We start from the raw sequence: 21,375 nt of genomic DNA on the forward strand, positions 1-21,375 counted from the left end.
CAATGACAGCAAGGAGACCCCCAGCAGCATGGCAGCACAGTTGTGTTGTACTTGGGAGGAAAAGCACTGCTCAGGTCTATGAGTCATGGGGACCTAACCTCTTCATGAGGCAGATGTAGCTCAGCCAGCACAGGTGAGATGCAGCAGCTCAGCAAAGAAGAGCCCCTGTCCCCCATCCAGGCTGGGTCGTACCACAAGTGAGGAAATCCTGCTGGGGGTTGCAGAACTCAGCACATTCTCCTCTGTCAGCACCTGCACCAGCTTAATGCCAAACCCACATGGTGTCCATCCACTCCAGGCTGGTGCAAGGGGTCCCTAATCCCACAGGGCCTCCAAGCTTCATGCAGCCAACTGAACCAAACCCCACAGGGACTCCCACATGAGACTCCTAAACACAAGACCATCTCTGAGGGCCCAAAATCTCACAGGGCTCCCTAAGCCAGACACAGACAGTTACCCTCAGCCCTACAGTGTCCCTAAGCCCCACAAAACCAGCTGCGAGCGACCTCATATTCCAAAGGGCTCCCTAAAGCACACAGACCCAACAGCAACGGGGCCCTAAACTCCACAGGGCCAGCTGCAATCGGCCCCTTGATGACCAGCCACATAAAACCCTACATGAACCCCTGAGCTGCAGAGGACCTCAGCTCCACAAGGCTCTCTAAAGCAGCCACAACCTGCTGCAAGAGGCCCCGACCTTCACAGCATCGGCCGCACAGGGTCCCCAAGCCCCTCAGCGCCGGCGGCAGCAGCCGCGGGCCCCGAGCCCGCCCCTGGCGCGGGAAGGGCCGCGCGGCGGCACCGGCGCCTTCCGGGGCGGAGCCGGGGCGGGCCGCGGCCGAGCCGAGCGGAGCCGGGCAGGGCCGAGCCGAGCGGGACTATGATGGCGCAGCGGGCGCTCCCGAACCCCTACGAGGACTACGACAAGTCCTTGGCCACCGGCTACTTCGACGCGGCCGGGCGGGTGAGCGGGGCTGGGGTGAGGCGGCCGTGGGGATCTGCCCCGGCCGTGTAGAGCAGGGACCTGTCTGGTTACAAACGCTGTTACACCGGGGCTGCCCGGTGTACGGATGCCCACCCGCCTGCTGGCGTTGCCTTCACGTTTGGTGGGTTTTCTCTCCACAGCTGACCCCCGAATTCACGCAGCGGCTGAATAACAAAATCAGGGAGCTGCTGCAGCAGATGGAGAAGGGCCTCAAGTCCGCCGACCCGCATGACTGCACCGCGTACACTGGCTGGACAGGTAGGGTCGGATCCCATGGGGCAGGAGCTCCCTGGAGCACACCTCTAGATCAGGTCCTGGCAGACCGTGGGGCTTTGGCCATTCGAATGGTCACGGTAGAGCCATGTCAAGAATGGCACTTCTTCTGCATGTTTTAGTCCATTTGAGCAAGGGGATGTCTTTCTCTGGACTCCCCGTTTTTGAAGCAGGTTTCGTGCTGCAGAGGGAAGACCACAGTGTCATAGGGCAGGATTGGTTTAGTTTTGGTTAATAGTGTTGGACTTACACAACAGAGAAAGCTGGCACTTGCTTGAGAGTAGGCATGGAAGCCTTCAAAGGAATAGGCTCCAAATCTAGCCATGGTGGGGATGATGACAACAAAACCAGTGCTTCATCCAGTGCTCCTTGCATCTGGCAGCAGTGAGCTTCATGGCCTGAGATAATGTCTATCTTTTCTGTTCGGGCTATATTTTATCTGATGACCTTGTCTGATTGGAAGATTGCTCCATTCCTGTTCCCCAGGTAGTGCCACTCCACTTAGTGAGCGCTGGCTTTGCTCCAGTGCCTGCCAGAAGGAGCAGAAATACTAATGTGAGTATAACAAAGTGTGGAAGCCTTCCTCATACTAACTCGTGTGCAAAGCTTCCAGGAGCTTGTCTTTCTCCTAGTCTGCATTTTCAACCTGGTTTTCCTTCCTTGGGAGTGTGCCCTGCCTCTGCCTCCATGTTTCTACCCACTGGTGCCAGGGAGGACACACCTTTCTCTGTGCCCCAGCTTCAGCTGCTGCTGTGTGCTTTGACATCTCTCCTGCCTTCTGCGATGTGCCAGGCCCTATTCACGGACCCTAGGGTAGCTGAAATCAATCTCATGCTTGCTGCAAGATTTTTTTGGTGCTGCTTCTTTTTGCAGTACACTGCAATCTTAAATGGCAACTTTCTGCAGTACAATCTGGGTGTGGCTGGCTTGTGTGTGGGTGCTGTGGAACTTAATGCCAACAGTTTGCTTATGAGAGTGGTGTTCACTATTTTGGTGCTAAACTAATGTTGCAGCCTGATGACAGCAGTGCTAGAAATGCCTGCTTCAAAATTTTAGTAAGGCAGGCACTGAGAGCACTGAGGAGCAGTTCATAAGAAGTGCTAGGATGCCAGTATTAAATTCCAGCGTGGGAGAACATTGATTTCATCAGCTGCTGTCTTGGCAGCACTCTGCTCCTGCTGCCAGTGAATTTATACATTTCTGCTGAGTGCTGGCTGATTTCACCTTGGCAGACATGTTCAGTTTTGCAGTCTGTGTGACCCTGTGCTGAGGTCCCCTCTGATGAGGAGCGCTGCTTGGGTAAAGGTGGTCTTTACTCATGATTGCAGAATCTTCCTCTGGCCCGAAAATTGAGGAGACAAAGCAGGAGGATAGTTGATGTTACAAGTACTCTAAAAGTCTTTGGGGAGAAGGAAAACACTTTTCCCCAGAGGCCATGTTCCCTTTCTTAACGTGGTCCTATGGTACTTCATGTTAGAAAGTGACTGCAGTTAAGAAAAAGTAGTTGAGACCTCTGTTTCAGGATTTCAGCTTCTTTTCATTTGGAAGGGAATTTCTCAAGAGGGATTCTTCTCTTTTCTTCCAAGAGATCATTCCTCAATGGGCACACAGCTTTCTTGCCTTGGCTAATAGGAAAAAATCCATGGACAGATTTCCTGGAAGTCACAGCCAGCATGGTGAAGTTTGCAGATGTTACACTATAACTTTGTTACCCTACCTTCTTTTCCAATTCTAGCTATATTAATTTATTCAGAGCTTGTTTCCAGAGACAAAATTATTTGGGCCAAGACAGCAGCTTTTTCCTGTAATTGCTTGTATAGGAAAGGCTTGTTGAGTATCTCCTCATGTGAATCATTGCCCAGCAGTCTGAAATCAACGCTCACTCCTGTGGCTGCTAATAAGGGAGATTTGAAGCATGGCTCTCTTGGCACAAACTCTGTGTGAAATGTAACATACTTGAACTCACTATATTACACTCAGTAATACACAGCATATGCTGGCATTTTACTTTGGGGCTCCTTTCTTTCCCAACACACTTGACAGAGCCCTGTTCCCCCAGCATGCACTCGTGCCAGGGAAGCCACGGCTTCTTGGCATGTGAAGCTGGAGCAGAGGGAGGGGAGGACTCAGATTTTCAGCTCAGAGGCAGTGACAACACACTTTGGATCAAGATTATCCAGCACATGGCTTAATGCCCTCAAAACATATTTGAATCACCTTGTTTAACATTCTCATTCAGTTCCCCACAGAGACTGGGGCCCCATAGGCAGCACCTGGTATGTGCCTGGGTACAGACCAGACTCAGCTGTTGTGTTCTGCTTTGGCTTTTCATCAGTTTAGGGAGACTGCTGGAAGAATTTTTTCCCTAATCTGTTTCAGTGGTATCACAGTGTAGACTGAGGGAAGCTAAACTGCTCTAAGCTAATTCTGAGTCAGAAGCAGTTCAGATCCTGGTAGAAGCACAGAGGCCTCACCCATTTCCAAACAGATTAGTCTGAGGATACTGAGGGATACCTGTATGCCTGTTGGTGTTTGTGATAATGCAAAAGGCCTTGCTCCAAAGACTGTCTTGACTGGGAGCATAGATGATGGAAAGGGAACGGAAGGAAATTCACTCCTGTCACCAGCTGACTGCAGAAGGTGACATACTCCTGAGTCCAGTGCCTACTGGACTGTTCCATCCTTCCAAGGTGATGAGGTATATAATATATATTCCTCCACCAGCTGACTGCAGAAGGTGACATACTCCTGAGTCCAGTGCCTACTGGACTGTTCCATCCTTCCAAGGTGATGAGGTATATAATATATATTCCTCCACAGTATGGTAGTTCATTTGGTTTCCCATTAAACCATCCCCTTCTCTGGCAATGTCTTAGTCACAGAAGGCCTCTGAAACTGCCCAGTGAGTTCAGCTGGCCTGCCCCATCCACAGCTTTTGGCTGGCCCACTGGCAAGTAGGGACAAGGAGCAGGGCTCAGTTGTCTTTTGAAAGGAAAGCCATGTAAGAATGAAATTACAACTGAACTAGTTCAGGAAAACTTCTGGAAAAATACTTCTCATTTACTTTAGTGCAGTATGTTGTGTTTTAACCTCAGAACCCAGAGAACTTACATCCCTTTTAGTCCTGTTCAGAAAAATGTAAATCCTCAGATAATCCCTACAGAACAAGAGAAAGTGAGGCTGCATTTGCTGAGAGATAATAGAGTGCCTTGGGTCACTCACATAAACCACATTCCTGCCAAATGCTTGGCAGGCAGTTTTTGTGAATTTTCTGTTCTTGGAGATAGTCAGACACTGGACAAGGCCCAAAGCAATGGCATGCAAATTTGAGGTTGACCTTCCTTTCAGAGGGTTGGAGCAGATCACCACTGATCCCTGCTAACCTAACCTGTTGTAGGATTTTGTAGTGGGGTAAAAAGTTTAACAGAAGCAGCTCTGTTACCCAGGTTTTAAGGCAGGATAAATGCTTAGGCATCCTGGATAATCAATCATGCAGTTGGAAGAAAAGCTGCAAACTGGCTCCCCAGTCAGATCTGAACATGGACTTCCAGAGATGTCTCACTGTTGCATGCAGTGTGGCTTTGGTATGCATTTAGGAGGGCAAGGTAGCATCCCATGTGTCTGCATCTGGAAAGATGCTAATTATCCTTTGAGCTGGGCAATAAAGCTGGGCCATCGGTGCTATTTTACCTCATGCCTGCCTTAATAAAATGGCATCAGCTGTCTCACTTGAAACCATCAGGTTTCATCACTGTGCAGAGATAGGTTTCTGCTTCTTCCCTCTATGTTTGACATCTTGCATTGAGGCTGCTGGCTGATTTACTGCCCTGGGTCAATGCAAGGTGGTTGGTTTGGAACAAAGCATCCTCTTTTGGCAACCTCCTTTCCTTGGTAGAAGATGCGCAGCTCAGCTCCTGCTGGGCAAGGAGGCATGTTCAGAACAGTCTAAGGGCATAACTTGCTTGCAAAGCAAACTGCTTGCAGTCCAACAAAAGAGCAAGTTTAAACTTGCAGAGAAGTTGAGGCACAACTTCTCTTTGATCAACAGAACAGTCATATGGATGAGATACTCTTTCTGCCTACTGCAGAGCTTTAGCTCACAAGCAAGACCTTACCTGATATTTCTAGCAGTGCCTGCTCTGTTGAAAGCAATGGTTGCTGAAGTCAGGGCATCAGCACAAGCTGGCTGTTACTCTGGCACAACTGGCACAATTGCTTGTAACTCCACTGCCCTGCTCTAAAGAAATCTCTAATGCAAAGTAGCCCTCTGCACCTACCCTACAGAAGGGTGAGAGGAGAGAGGTGCTGTTTGCTGTCCTTCTAAGGTGTTGACTAAGCAGGTTTGTGAGGCACGCAGGATTGACTTTGGCCTCCTGATTCCCTGCAGTGAGCCAGCATCTTGGGCACTGACACTCAACTCCCATGTATTGGCTTTCTGCATGCTGGAGGTGGCCATTTCAGTCAGCAGAGCCCTGTTGGTCTGTCAGCAGCACGTGTTCAGTGCAGCCCTGTACCATCAAGGACGCATTCCCCATCTCATTTGGCTCTTCAGCAGGGGCAAGAAGCAAAAAACTTGGACTTCTGAGAAACTACAGAGAAAAAGGTCCAGTAGTAAACAATCAACAGAACAAAGCCCAGACATCGTTGGTGGTAGCAGGCCACAGGCAGCCACTGTATGGCAGTTCTGCTTGGAAATAGTCAGAGGTCACAAAATTAGGTCACATTTCCAACTGGGACACTGAACACCAGACCTCCAGGGCTCACAGAAATGGAGCAGATCCACAGCCTACCTAGCTCCATGCGTTTGGTGTTGCCATGTTTGTGTATCATGTAAAGCATGCCAAACAAACACCCAGTCAGTCACAAACCTACCCAGTCAGTTGGGGTGAGGAGGATATTGGAGAGGGAGTGAAGCAGAGCTTTGGAAGAGGTTTTGCAGAGCAACACTGCCTTAACTGAACCAAGGTCACTGTGTGGATACTCTTGTCTCTGACCTGCACTGCCTCTGAAATACTCTGCCTGCACCTTGGCACACAGATTAATACCGAATGTCACCCAGGTGACTGTGTTTTGTATCCCTCTACATATACCTGTCAACATTGCCTCTTCATGCTTGTGCCTGCCATCCTCTGCTGCCTTCTCCCCACTGGGGCTCACAGATGGCAGCAGAGGGATCAGCAAGCTGAACACAGCACTGCTTGTGCCCTTCTGATCAGTTTGGGAATAAGGAATTCCTTGAGGAATTGTGTTGATTTGGCACGGCCTGAGTTTTTGGTAGCAGGGGAGGGCCACAGGGTTACCTTCTGTGGGAAGCTGCTGGAGGTTTCTACCATGTTTGACAGAGCCAATCTCTAATGGCTCTGAAGATGGACACGCTGCTGGCCCAATGAGAGAGGTTGGTAACTCCTCTGTGATGACACACTTAAGAAAATCAAAACAGCACACGCACAGTTTTTTCCCCAGGGCTGGGGAGGCACTGCGGCTGCCGCCATGCTGGCACGGCCTGGGGCAATACACTGTGGTGGGAAGGCAGGGCCAGGGTGGCAGCTTCTCCTTCCCTGCACCCCACATGAACGGAGACATGAGCTGAGCAAAGAGACTACAGATCATGCCTTTTGTACCTGTGGAACCTGCAAACCTTGATTTTATTTTTTAACACCTCTCCACATGAGGAGAGGCATTAAACAGCCCCAGTGCCGTTGCAGCCACCACTGCCCGTGCAATGGTGGTGGGGCTGTGTGGCCAGCAGCAGAAACAGGATGGGCAATTCCCTGACTCAGAACCTAGATGAGATCAACTTCTCGGCGCTACAGGATCCTGCAAGAATCTTTGAATTACTGCAACTTGTTGACAGTGGTACCTACAAGCAGCAGTTTTTCTTCCAGTCAGAGAAGAGGAGGAAGTGAGGACATGTGGGCGAAAACATGGCAGCACCAAGGTCAGTGGAAAAAGAAGGGGAGAAGGTGCTCCAGGCATCAGAGCTGAGATTCCTCTGCAGGCCATGGTGAGGACCATGGTGAAGCAGCTGAGCCCCTGTAATGCATGAAGTCCATGGGGGATGCAGAGATCCACTCACAGCCCATGGGAGAAGTGCTCACACTGGAGTGGGTGGATGCCAGAGCAAGCTGTGATCCAGTGGGAGACCCAAATAGAGCAAGAGGGCTCCTGCTTCCAGAGATAGAGGGCCCTGGCTTCCAGACTAGAGCAGCCTGTCCTTAAAAGACTCTACCCTGTGGACAAGTGAGCGATGCCACAACAGTTTTGGAATGACTGTTTGCCCGTGGGAGGGACCCCACGGCATAGCTGAGAAAGGACTCCTCTCCCTGAGCAAACAGAAGAATATCAGGAGTGACAAACTGACCAAAACCCTCATGCCCTGTCTCCCTGTGCTGTCAGTGGGGAGGAGGGAGGGGCTGGGGGGAAAATGTCTTTTAAAGGCTTATTTTACTTCTCATTATCTTCCTCTGACTCTGTTAATAATAAATTTACTTTATACCTTTAAATTTGAACCTGTTTTGCCCTTAGATTTTTTTTTTCTCCCAATCCTTATCTCAGCACATGTGCCCTTCATTAATTTTTCCCCTCTCCTTTTCCCAACTGTAACAGAAGAGGGTGAGTGAACAGCTTTTGTGGGTACCTGGCGTATTGCCAGTATCAAATGACAGCCAGAGTGAATTGAGAAAACTGGCTTTGGATGCAGTTTATAAGACCTTTCAGTGTCTTATAAATAAAAAAGAAAAGTGAATGTTTTGGGAAAGCAGCTTCATCCTTTAGTACAGGTCAGTGGTTTTTTGGAGTCTTTCCAAAGATGCTTGGGCCTGAGAGGATAGGGGGTGAGAAATGTTTTAAAAGAGGAGAGGCAAAGAAAACAGAGGAAAACAATGCTGAGATTTACTTTCTAAGAATTCAGTCCTTGCAGTGGTCTTGGCAGGGTACTTACGTGCATAATTAGGGTGGCACGATGACAATGGGAATAGAAACTACTTACAAAGCTAAAAGTTGTATATTAAAGCAGATAAGTCAAGAGTGCAAGTTGTGCTCAGACAGCTATCAGGCTAATAAGAGTCTAGATGATGTGCTAGGTACTAAATAAATCAAGGAGAGTCACTTGACATTTTCTAGCTGGAAAAGGAGGGTTCCCTTTTAAAGAAGGGCTTCATATCCACATCCTTATAGACTTGAGTGATGGCACTGTACATCTGAGCTCTCTCTAGAATTGCTAGCACTGAATTGCTTAGAGAGAGGACAAGGTTATTAGCTTCAGAAGGAAATGGAAATTTTATACATAATGGACATGTGGAATTGGATTGTCTGTAACATGAAGCTTTGGAGATTACCCATGCAAAATGAGAAAATTATCCAAGTTTGAAATTGTCCTCAGTACCTTGGACTGTAATTTTGCAGCATGCTTGCCCCCTTGACCTTATCACATCAAAATCTGCAGAGATTGGCTCTATTAATTTAGGCTTAATGCAGGACCTGAGTCTTCTTAGAAATGGTTATTATTAAGGGGAGAAATAAGCTCTTCTCAAAGTGATGTAGGCCAGTAGCTTTCTTAAGTGGAGGTTTAAGGATGTCTCCCAGATCAGAAGGATGGTTCAAGAGTGACAGACCTGTCAGGCACAGACTTACTGAGAACTCCTCATTTACCTACTGAAAGTTTCAAAAGCTGAGTGAAGACAAGGCAGACAAAGGCAAAGGACAGCAATTGATGTGACTGCTGAGGAGCAGAACTGTTTTTGTAGCTGGCCAATCCATTAGAAACCTCTAGTGAGGACCATGCAGCCTTTTCTAGTATTCTAGGCACCTCTTTGTGTTTCAGATGGGCTGATCTCATAAGTGGTGTGCTGCAGAGGAGAACTGGGCAGTCCATTTTTTCTAGGATGCACCAGTCCTTGCTGTAGGGCTTGGGACTTGCTCAACAGCAGGAGATGATATCCAGGGAACTGCAACAACCTTGCCAGTGCTTCCCAGTGGAAAGGAAATAAAAAAGAATAATAGAAGGAAATTTTTAAAAAGGGTCAAGTGGGATGTCTGGATGTCCTAAGGATGCTGTTTCTCAGTGTTGATGGTGTGTCACTTTTTTTAAAAATCCAATCCAAGCTAAGTGACCCAACCCCTTACCCCCTAAGCATGGGGAAAAAATAGAGAGGGTGACAATTCAGTTCTGCTCTGTCACAAGTACCATCTGCCCAGAGATTATTTTTCTCCCCATTCACTGTTGAGCAGAAGTCACAGGTACAGTGTATGGATTTAGGTGGGTTTGTCTATCTCATCTTTTGCTCCTTGCTACTAAAATTGTATGTAATTGTATATAAAATGTTATGCAATTCTGTGCTGTTCTCCAGGCCTTCCTGGGTCAGACCCTGCTGTTGTCTTGATTTGCCATCCACTCACAAGCAGCATCAAGTTACAAGGAGATGACAAAGCAGGAAAGGAACTGTGGGTTATGTCCCTGGTCTGTCAGGTTTATGCCCTAGATGAGGGCCAGGCCAGACTTCTAGCTTCATCGAAGTAACAGAGCAAACATTTCTAGTGGATGCAACCTTTCTGTTCCTTCTGCAGGCATTGCTTTGCTGTATTTGCACCTGTTTGATGTGTATGGAGACCCAGCCTACCTTCAGGTGGCCCATGAGTATGTGAAGAAGAGCCTGAGGTGCTTGACCAGGCGATCCATCACTTTCCTGTGTGGTGATGCTGGGCCCCTGGCAGTGGCTGCTGTCGTCTACCACAAGCTGCAGAACCAGAAGCAGGCAGAAGACTGCATCATCCGGTAAAATACTTGGTTATGGCTTTGACCTGACCTTCCTCTTGTTCACAGAGCTGGTCTGGGCTTGTGTGAGGCACTGTCTGACAAATATGAATACATTTTGTTGCAGTCTTGTGTGAGAAATAATCCAGTAATTTAGCAAGGCGCCACAAACTTTTCCTGCCCTGGTAAAAGAGGTGGTTTAAGGACAAACACATTTGCATGGCAGGCTGGGGAACAAGGATATTGTTCAGCTGGTATTGCCATCTTAAAAATAATTCTGATAAACACAGGAAGAAAAAAGTGCCAAAATTAAAAACAAAAAAACCCAGAAGGTGGGGTTTGGTGGTTTTTGAGAACATTTTAATTTAGCTTTACAGTCATTTTGATGAAAAGGAAAAATGTGGTAAGATTATTAGATTTAATTTTGGTACTTGCTTCCACTTGCTCTTTATTAGTTGTCTTTGACTTAAACCTAAGATTGACAGCATCCCTTTCAACTGCAGAATGCAGCTGGTTATGATTCATTTATTTCTATTTCCTGCCTTTCCTCGACTGTTCTCACATGTATTTCTGTTGGGTACTTAAGACAAGAAAAGGACAAACAAGCTGTCATAGATCAGCATGTGGCAAATAGGAAAATAGTTAAGGAGATGTAGTTGCAAGCATTTCTCAGTTAAGGGAGAGAGTTTTAAGAAGGAGAGAAACAGTCCTGTAGAGAGTTTCCACTCCTACATGATCAGCACAAAGAAAGACAAAACCCCTGAGGCTTCAAAACACTGACTGCCCTTAAACAGCCTTGAGTAAGTGATGCATAATAGCAATTTAAAAAAGCCACAGGTGGGAATCAGAGGTGTCTGTATGGTTTGGACACCCAGTTCCACTCCTTTAACTAAGAATAGCTTCTGGTTGATATAGATACAATCAGTCTGAGGACAGAATTCTTTCTTTATTCTGATAATAATCTGTGGGTTAGATTTTGCTTTGACAGAGTGGCAAATCTCACTATGATTAACATATTTGTTAACAAAAAGGGAATTAATCTGTCAAACAATACTGGTCAGTTGTGGTCAGTGCATAAGTCCCAGGTTGTAAAAACAATTCCTAATTCATGTTTTCTTGCTCAGGTCTCCCCTCCCCATATCCCTCTTGCTCTGCCTATGGTTTGGTGGCAGAATGGAATCTTGTGATTAATTTTGCACTGCCATCTAATGGTATAATAAAGTCAGAACAATGGAAATTGGTTTCTTTATACATCTGCAAGAGGAAAACAGAAAAATGTGGCTTCCTCAAATGAACAGTTATACTGTCCTTATTGTGCTACCAATTCCCAAAGCAGTTAGCCTGACCGTGCTCCTTTACAATAGAGTATTTCTTTGAGAAGTAGCTCCCTTAATCAAAACTTCTAAATGGTTTTTGAGTATGCTGTTTAGTTACAGAACAATTGCTAAGCTGTGCAGTGCAAGTGCATGGAAAGAGCACTTTTATCAGAGCTGTGGAGAAGAAGGGCCTCTCTGCATTTTGTCCTCTGTCTTTTAAAGCACCTCATCTTTTCAGAGGCAGTGGAGAGAATCCATCAGCCAGGTTTTACCTGCAGTGGAAGAGACAGAAGCTTGCTTTTTCCTAAATGAGTTCATGACCCAAAAATGTGCTTTTATGCTCTAGAGAGACTGATGTTTCGGGGCAGCCTATTTTCCAAGAGCCTGTGAAAATCTGAGCCATGTTCTAGGAGCCCTCTTTTTCCTGTCACCTCCCACCAATTCAGAAGGTCAAAACTATGCTTTCAGAGTCAATGGTGTACAAAAATCCCATTTTGCTCTACAGCTGCCTTGATTTCCCTCTGTCCAGAAAGTGCTGGTGGTTGACAGTTGAGGTGATAGGCTGATAATGTGAATAGGAGTGGCTCTTCCTTTCAGAGACCACAACTTACCCCACACACCTGAGGAATGCATTCTGCATGCATTCAGTCCAGCAGCATCCCAGACATCTCTTTTTGAATGTATGACCACGTTTCAAAAACAGCAGAAACTCCTGGCAGGCTTCCTCTCCTGATGATCCTGCTTAAAAAGCAGTTAGAGGTAAAGCAGTAATGCACAAAGAACAGAAATGTGGTCCAGTTGCTCCAGATTTCCTCATAAAAAAGGTATCACATCCAGAACTGAGAAAATCCCTAACACTGGTATTACAATTCACACATCCATCCATTCCTTCTATGTCACCTGACATTTCCTGACATCTCAGAGCTGAACAACATCACCAGCCAGCTTCTCTTCTGGCCAGCCTAGAGTCTATTTGTCCAAACACCTCCCTGGAAACCCTCTTCATCTGTCTTCCTTGGACTCTGTAACAGGCACCACGAGGAGGCAGCAGGCCTTTCCTTTCAGCTCCTGCAGCTGAGAAGAACCCATGCCTTGGGTGTAAAGTCTGTCTCTTGGGTTTAATCTGTGAGAAAGAAATCTCCCCCATGGAGAAGTCCACATGTCAAGTGCCAATACACCTTGAGAAACTGCTCCCTCCTTTCTCCTTCAAAATCATTTGGAGTCTAGTGCAAGGGAAGAAAGTTTCCTGCCATGAGGAGTCACAGCCCAGCATACTCTACTTGAGGCATTTGGTTGTTTCTTTGCAATACATTGTTGCAAAGTCCATGAAGCCCAGGGAGCCAAGGCTGCCAAGGTACCTTTTCTGTTCTTCACACTGCTGTAGCAGGGAAGCTCAGCACACACAAAGCTTTTCCTGGCTGGTTTCACAGCAGGAACCAGTCAGGGAACAGCCTTAAAGCCACTTATGCTGATACTTTAAAAGTGATGGCACTTTTCAGATTGCTGTCTTATAGGTGAACAGAAAAATAAAGTCAAATCCAATCACACTGCTACCCTGACAGGGAAGGACATCCAGTCTTTCTGGAAGTGTGATGAGAGGTAAAACAAAGGAAAAATTGCATCAAGAGTGAATTGGGCTACAAAGCACCAGTGTGAAGTGCTGTCAGTCTCTGTTAGCACTACAGGAATACCACCAGCTTTGCAATATCATAACAGAGAAGTGGCAAAGAAAACGCTTGACTGCAGCAGACCTCACTCTGCACTTGTGGGCTAAAGCCTGGTGCCAGGCAAGCTGTCCTCAGACAGCCACAGCACTCCCACTTTGCTAAGCTGTCCTCACTGCTGCTCAGTTCTCCCTAGAGGATATTTCTTCCATGTGCCACGGCAGCTTGGTGTTAAACAACATGTGTAGCTCCACCTCTTACTTCGATTTTTAGCTCATGGGGATACCTCTTTCTCACCTGACAGCATAGCCCAGGTTATTTGTAGGCATGGAGAGAAAGGGGCTTCTCTGTCAGGACTTTAGAGCATTAGGGGTGAGATTTTTTCCACATACCATTAGCACTGGTTTGACTTTCAAATATTCCTTAGCCAGCCAAATTAAAAGGATAGCCCTATAATTTGAAAGTGATGGTTTTTGGCAGAGCATCCACCTTGCCAGTAACATCACAAGGAGATAATGGCAGACTTTCCTGATCTGTCAGCAGCTTTATGCTGACCATTTCTTTTAGCCCAGGTTTCCCCCTCATGTAGCTTTCCAAGCTGGTACTCTAAAACCCAAGCATATAGTATGAGTGTATTGTGAAGAGCAGAGCAGACTGAAGCAATCAGCCAAACAAAAGGCAGAAGGGAAGGGGTGATTCCACCTTCCACCTCGTGCAGCTGGAAGGCTGAGAGCCAGAGCCTGGCCTGACAACTCCTAGGGCACAGCAGCATGAGGGAATGAACCATGGTTTTGAGCTCCAGTCTCAGTGCTTGTTTACATGGCTTTGAGTGTAATGTTTGAGTGCATTTCCCTCTCATCTCCCCCATGGGAATGTTTTATTGCAGTTTGCTGCACCTACACAAGGCTGACCCACGAGTGCCAGATGAACTCCTCTACGGGCGCATGGGCTATCTCTCTGCACTGGTATTTGTGAATAAGCACTTTGGAGAGGAAAAGATCCCTCACAGTCACATTCAGCAGGTACTATGCCTTTTGCTGATTTGTTATCTGTCTCTTCCCATGTAATTCATCTTGGGGCAGGTAAAAATCAATGCTGTATGTAAGGAACTGTGGCAATAAGGGAGAAACCACATCATGGTATGCCTGCTTTTCTTCCAAAGGGACAAAGCACCACTGTCCATGTAAATCCATAGGCAGTACTGGACTGGCATACATTTCATTCCACCCTCTGCTTGGGCAGAAAAACAAATCTTGTTCTGTGTCAGAACACTCACTGTGCTGTGTTCAAGTCAGCAGCATTTCCCTCACCCACATTTGTTCCCATCCCTTCACAGGTCTGCGAAGCAGTTGTAGCCTCAGGAGAGAGCTTAGCCAAAAAGAGGAACTTCACAGCCAAGAGCCCACTGATGTTTGAGTGGTACCAGGAGTACTATGTAGGAGCAGCCCATGGTTTGGCTGGGATCTACTACTATCTCATGCAGGTAAGAGCCATGAGGGGAGGGGTCCTTAGCTGTTTCACATTTCTTTGAACAAGGAACAGCATTTGAATTGGTTCTTGGGAATGTCAAACTGGGAAAGATACCTTGTCTGATGGACTTACCCATGTGTTTGTCATGATTTCCAATTGTAAAGGTTTTCTTCAAATTTAAGATTGAATCTCTGACCTTGGAGATCTGTGGAGAAATGTGACCTGTATTAACCAGCAGTGTCACATAATGCAGGCCTGTAGCTCAGCTGTGTCTGAGTTTCCCCCTCATGTTAATTGCTTCTAAATTATTCACATTTGTTGGTATCTGCTGGCTCCCTGCATTTTCTGAGGTGTTTACTTGGAGCAGAGTGAGAATCTCTGAGAGAAAAGCATGGTGAAAGAAATTGTGCTCATAGTAGGAAAGTGGGAAATGCCTTTGTATCCAAAGCAGAACCTGCTTCCAACTCTGATAGAGGTGGGACTTCAATAAAGGAACTGAGTTCTGCAGTGCCTGCAGTAGGCAGAGCAAGACAAGAGGCTGGGAGATGCAGTACCCCTTTGCTTTGATGCCTTCTCACTATTTTGCACAACTCCCTGGAGCTCTGTCAGTATTCCCTGTTCTGGCTCTGAAAAAAATGAGGGTGATAATTCCCCTATGTGGGTCCCTTCATGCATATATTTACAGTGCTCAAGCACTTAGAAAAATAACAGCAATAAGTAACATTGAATTTTGAAAGCATTAAGAGCACCCATGAGCACTGCAAATTATTTTGGTCTAGAAATAGTTTATAATGCTTTATTAGACATAACTCTCAGAGCAGGTGGAAAAGGAAGGCACCAGGTTTCAAGCATTTGCGCTTTCCTTCAGGACTGTCAAAGTTAAAGCCCATATACAGCATCAGTAGAAGTCCTGTGAATATAACTCTTCTGTGGCTCAGAGAGGAAGAGATGGTTGGTGGATTTTAAGAAGAAGAATTGGCAAGAGGGGAATGCAAGGTGGAGGGATTGCCCAGGAGCACAGAATAGCAAGCTAGGAGCAGGGGAGACAGCCATGTGCTGCGAGCCTAAATTTGTACCAAGTCCCTGAGCTTGTTCCCAAGTGGCTGTTTTAAATAATTTTGAGTCTCCCATAAAATACTGCGTGGGCTTTATGCTTCTCTGCTATCTGAAGTATAAGGAACCTGGATCAGCCAAGAATGATGCACAGAAAGCCTTGGGAGAAGCAAGCATGTGAAATATGGAGAGGAAAACATCTTTTATCTCTAATGGTTTAACAGCACAAATATTGATTTTTAATTTTCCATTTACCAGCCTGGGAACAATGTGATCCTTAGATGAGAGTGTTCATTGCAGTCTGCCATGGGAAATTAGAACTGCACAGATTTCATGTGGGGCAGTGTCTTTGGAAGAGGACACTGAAGCCTCTCCCTTGCTTCCCTCTGAGGTCAGCAGTGAAGTCAGCCTCTTGAAATTACCCAGCAACATCTGTGAAGATTCAGAATTGCAGTCTGCCAGCTGGGCTGGCTCAGGAGCCAAGGGTTGAGATGCTCTAGATGCTAGGAATCATCCTTAATACTGATTTTAGACCTGGAGCTATTCCTGCTCGTCTTTAGGAAAAGTAGCAGCAAGCTCTCTTGCTTAGAGGTCCAGGTGACATGCTAGGAACAGTCTTTGTTTCTGGGATGCAAGGGTAGGACTGGAAATTAGTCCCTGCCAAAAGGCACAGCAGCCAGGGACTGAGTAGGTAATTGTGAAGCATGAAAGCCCAAACCAAAGAAATTACTTCATTTACAAGGAGCAAGAGGGAATGTAGCCATAGTTGACTTTGTTTCCACCTTCTGGGCAGACCTTGGGTCTCTTAGGGACAGGCAGAATGGTAATTCTCCCTGATTTGAATGTTTTCTCTCTCTTAGCCTGGCTTTGGAGTGAGCCAAGTAAAGCTGCACAACACAGTCAAGCCCAGCGTGGACTATGTCTGCCAGCTCAAGTTCCCGTCTGGGAATTACCCTCCGTGCATCGGTGACACCAGAGACCTGCTCGTCCACTGGTGCCATGGAGCTCCAGGTGTAATCTACATGCTTGTCCAGGCATACAAGGTACCAGACATCTTGCAAAGACCCTCTAGAGACCCCTAAATGTGAAACTTCCTCCAGAGATGTTGGGAGACTGCCCTTGCTTGGAAGTAGGATGGCTCGTTACAGTGAAATCACCCCACAGGAGCCACTGACTGATACAGAAATTAGTCTTTTAAACAAATATTTCTGAAAATATCCATCAGTTATGTGGGCTGCCCTGTTGCAGGTGATGGATGGAGACAACTAGTTGTGTGTGAAGTAATGGTCTTACATCCCCACTCATGATATCAAAAATATCCTTAAAAAGTAAACAGCAGACACACTTCAGCAGGACACCCAAGCCTCTGTATCCCACAGGGATGCTCTTTGTTTGAAGGACATTGCCTCAGCAAGGACAACATTTTCATGTCTCCACAGGTCTTTGGGGAGCAGCAGTACCTGAATGATGCCCTGCAGTGTGCAGAAGTGATCTGGCAGCACGGGTTACTCAAGAAAGGCTACGGGCTGTGCCATGGCACAGCTGGCAATGCTTATGCCTTCCTGGCACTGTACAACCTCACTCAGAACATGAAATACCTCTACAGGGCCTGCAAGGTAAGAGTAAGGCAGTAGAGGGACTTATTCATTTCTGCCTTCTACATGGCTGCCTTTGCAACCCAGTTTCTAGTGGGGCAGACATGCAGCTAGATCTGACCAGCTGCACCAGAGTAATCCTTCAACAGTGCAGTCACTGTCTGACAGCCTGCACAGAAGGGATTTCCCTCAGAAGCCTTGCTCTGCAAGGGGTAGTCTGGGGACAAGAGATAGTATTATCTTCTCAAGACTTGCCATTAACTAAATTTGAACCGTTTTTGTACCTCTTTTCTCAGTTTGCAGAGTGGTGTTTAAGCTATGGGCAGCATGGGTGCCGGACTCCAGACACACCATTCTCTCTCTTTGAAGGTAATCTCAGTCTCTAGCCTTGTGTTTTACTCCTGGATCTAAGCTGTTCTAGCACCAAGGAAAACAGAATACAAGCTCCACTGGAGTCTTTGCAAAACTCAGTGTAGGGGATGGAAAGGAACTTGTACCCACTGTTTTTTTCTATCCTTTCCCAGAAGGAGTCTCCCTGTAGCACAGGCTAATGTCTTAGCTGGAGCATCTTATCCTCTTAGGCTTCCCACACAGATTTTGCATACAGATCTCAAGGGGAATTCTTTCATGGCTACAGGCTTCCTTTTGGTTATTTGTAGCCTGGCTTCTCAGACAGTCTCTTTTCTGTACATTTTTAAGGATTTATATCCTTCATAAGTGTTCCAGTTTGATTGTAAAGGCGAGGAACAAATGGGGCTGCTTTTATGGGCCTTGTTGGCTCCTATGGCACTTTGTGCCTCCTGCTAACAGCTCCCCCCAAATCTGCCATCAGTGGGTATTTGCTGAAGGAACCAGCCCCCCAGCTAACCCTAATTTCCCCAAGCTGCTGCAGGCCAAGGGACAGCAGAAGTTCCATCAGTCAGGACATTGGGCAGCAGTGCCTCAATGATCAGAGTTTGACAAAGCTGCCCAGTGTTGAACTTGTGGTTGGGTAAAGCTGAAGGGAGGGAGCTGGAGTGGGGAAAAGACCCATGGCATTTTGCCAGGTGCTTTTCAACATTTGATTAACTTCAAAGTGCTTTTCCCCACTGACGTACCAAAGTTGCTCGAGAAACCTGGGCTCAAACCTTGAAAAATATTTAGGACCTTTTCTTCTGTCTTCATAACTCATTAATTCCTTGGATAACTGAGAAAAATGGTGCCCAAAGGGAATTTCTCTGAAGCACAGTGTGTTTTTTTCATCCTCAGGAATGGCTGGAACAATTTACTTTCTTGCTGACCTGCTGGTGCCTACCAAGGCCAAGTTCCCTGCATTTGAACTCTAAATCTGAATCCTGCTTGGCAGTTTGCTGCCCTGTATCCTTCTGCACTTGGAAACGCAGTTCAAGGCTGCTTTCTCCTTTTTCCAGACTCATCGTTGTTCGCCTAACTGAACGTAAATCCATCCTCCTGGGGGCATGCTGAGTTCTCTAACATTTCTAGTTGTCTCATTACATTGTTTAGTTTAAAAGACAGAATGCAGATTTTGCTGGTGTCCCTTCAAAACTCAGGGCTGCAGGTGGGAGCAGGGAGAACTGTACAGTATTTTGTTGGTTACAGAGTTTTGCTATTTCCTGTATCCCATTTCCTGGGAAGAAGTTTTCTATTGAATGTAACCTGGGCTATTTAACTTCTTTTTGTGCTAACAAATAGTTGCAGGAATTTAGCTGCCTTTGGAGAACAACAGATGGAAAACTGAGACTATTGCCCTGGAAGTTGTTTTCAAGTGTTTTCTTTCTGAGCACCCAGAGAGCAGATGGTTCAGTATCTGGACTGTGCCACGTGAAGCGAATGTGATGGACTGTTGAGTCTTATGTATATTTTTAATATCTTCTTGCAATTGGCAGAGCTGGAACTGACATGCCAAAGGCTTATCCTGAGTTTGCACCTTATCTGCTCTAAAGGCAAAGGCTCTTCTGTGCATTTGTTCCAGTGACAGACAAGTAATCCATTGCCATCTTATATTAAACCTTGCTAGTCCATTGGTCATCCAGTGGCAAACTCCAGTCCAAAAGTGAGCTAAGCATGCTTGCTTTTGTGGTCTCTTCTTGTTAGCTTTGACAGTTTATTTTGCAGTCTTTATTTAAATTTGTGTATTAGGTGGTGCCAGGTGCCCACCAGAGGCAACAAGGGAAAAGAAATGTATGCCAGTGAGTTCTCACCTATTAGCTGTATAGATGTTATTTACATGTTTTCTTTTATAAGCTTTCTGAAACTTGGATAATTTGAGTCACTTGTTTGCCTTGCTACTGTCTATTGTAGTTTAATTTGCAACCACTCATCTACCCAACTGGAAAATCTGCACTAGGTTAACTGGCTTTGATGTGTCATGCAGATCAGGTACTTGCAGGAAGTAAATCTGCTTTTCCGTCCTTAGCTGATGCTGCACCAGTTCACAGGAATTTGGAACCTGACTCTGTAAACCACTTTCTTAGCACTGAGCATGAGCTAAACACTGAGCTCAGGGAGGTTTACAGATGTAGCCACACAGCTTTGTGCTGTTTGAGAGCAGCTCCTCAGCCTGCACCAATGTGGCCATGAGTTTTGATCTTTCAAGGGCTGAGCTGCTGAGGGCCTCAAGTCCCAGAAGGGCAGGGGAGAAATAGCAGGGCAGCACAGCCACTCTCCTGGACCAGCAGTGGCAAAGCAGGACCACCAAAGCTGGCAGGGTTACACTCACACGTGCCTGAACACAGGGCAGCTGAGCCCCAGTGGCACAGGGAGCTCCATGAGAACCACCTGGGTAAGCAAGGAGCAGAAACCAGCCCTGGAAGGCTCATTTGTTTCCTCAAAGCCCACGCTCCTGCTGCCCTCATAGGTTCAACCTCATAGGTTTCTGAAAGTCCATCAGAAGACAGCATGAATTGCAGAAAAGCTCATCTCCTTGAGGGTGGGCATCCCTGTGAGAAGCCTCAGGCTCACGTGGACACAGCAGCAGGCATACCCTGTCATTCACAGGACCTAAGCAGCGCAGGGAGGTGACTGGGAAGCAGAGAGGAGTTGCCTAATCAAACAGCACTTGAAGTTACCTCCCAGCCTGGCTGGTGTGATGGCAGTGAAGGGACACTGCTCTGAGCCTGGGTTTCTTCTGGGCATCACTTCTGTAAAAGGGCATGGTTTGTGCAGTCTGGGTCATGGTGGCCTGAAAGCATAATGTTCCAAGGTTTGTGCACTGATTAGGGGAGCATCAGGGCCATGTGTACAACTGCTGAGTGGAGCACTGTCTAATAAAAATGCTGAAACAACCAAATTTTGGGTTATTTCTACCCCCTGCTTTGTGACCAGGATTCATGTCTGAAGAGATCAACATATTCCACAACAGCTGTGCTGTGCTGGCAGCTCCTGGAGGCTCAGTGGCCTTCCACCCACCTGGAGTGTTAAGGGTATTTCACATTTTTCCCTCATCTCCAATCCATCAAGGCCAGTCCTGGGCTTTCCCTTGCAGGCTGTGCTTTCATCCCAGGGCATCCTTTTGCACTGGTGTCTCCTTCCAAGGCTGCATCCTCCCTCTGTGGCTTCCACTGGACACCAGAGTCCTGCAGGTTACTGTTGGCTGCACCAAAATACACCTGTGTGCAGTGCTGGCCATCAAAAGGAAGAGGTGGATACTCCTAAAAGGTCTTGAAGGGAGTCCAGCAATGAGGATGAGAAAGCAGCATAATGCAGTTTCTCTGGTTACCCTTCCTTTCTCATACAGGGGCTTGGTGTGGTGCTGCCCACTTCCACCCACCTGTGTGCCAAGGAGAGGGAGCAGGACCAAGACAAGGTTTGAAAACTCAACTGGTCCTTTTTCAACAAGGCACCTGAGAGGAACTTTATCAGAAATGTAGATATTTGACACTTGTTGCTGGTTGTGTTTGTCCATGGTGGTGGTCTGTTAAAAACAAAAGAAAAAAACATACAAAATAACCTATATTCCCAAGAAACAAGTAAAAAACATATTTTGAATGCTTTATCATCTGGCTCAGTTTGTGTTCACCTCCTGTGTGTATGAGTGTGAACAGCAAGATGAAAAACATCCCAAAGACTGTTAACCAAATGCCATCTGTATGTGTGCAAGTCCCCTGAGAGCCCAGCATGGTTTCAGCTCTCAAGAGCTGACAGCAGCCTCAGCTATCAAAGATATGACATAGAGACAGTGCAAGAGAGCAACAGATAGTGCTCTGTCTGCCTAAATTACTTCATTTCTCATTCCTACATATTAACTTTTTAAATGGCCACTAACAGC

General features: G+C 46.7%; 1 protein-coding gene across 2 annotated transcripts; it reads left to right on the top strand.

The window, feature by feature from the left end:
- The first annotated feature begins 801 nt into the window (after positions 1–801).
- On the top strand, positions 802–19,465 carry LANCL1 (LanC like glutathione S-transferase 1). Of its 2 annotated transcripts, XM_053947005.1 has the most exons (10): positions 802–964; positions 1,126–1,243; positions 9,824–10,031; positions 13,877–14,012; positions 14,327–14,473; positions 16,374–16,556; positions 16,953–17,129; positions 17,405–17,477; positions 18,357–18,464; positions 19,410–19,465. In XM_053947005.1, exons 1-9 carry the CDS (start codon positions 881–883, stop codon positions 18,431–18,433), a joined length of 1,203 nt encoding a protein of 400 aa, XP_053802980.1. In that variant the 5' UTR covers positions 802–880; the 3' UTR covers positions 18,434–18,464; positions 19,410–19,465. The 2 variants fall into 2 exon arrangements, with proteins under 2 accessions (XP_053802980.1, XP_053802979.1); XM_053947004.1 differs by having other exon boundaries at positions 18,357–19,465.
- Positions 19,466–21,375: the final 1,910 nt, after the last annotated feature.

The sequence above is a fragment of the Vidua chalybeata genome, chromosome 7 (assembly GCF_026979565.1).
Source record: "Vidua chalybeata isolate OUT-0048 chromosome 7, bVidCha1 merged haplotype, whole genome shotgun sequence".
Taxonomy (NCBI): Eukaryota; Metazoa; Chordata; class Aves; order Passeriformes; family Viduidae; genus Vidua; species Vidua chalybeata.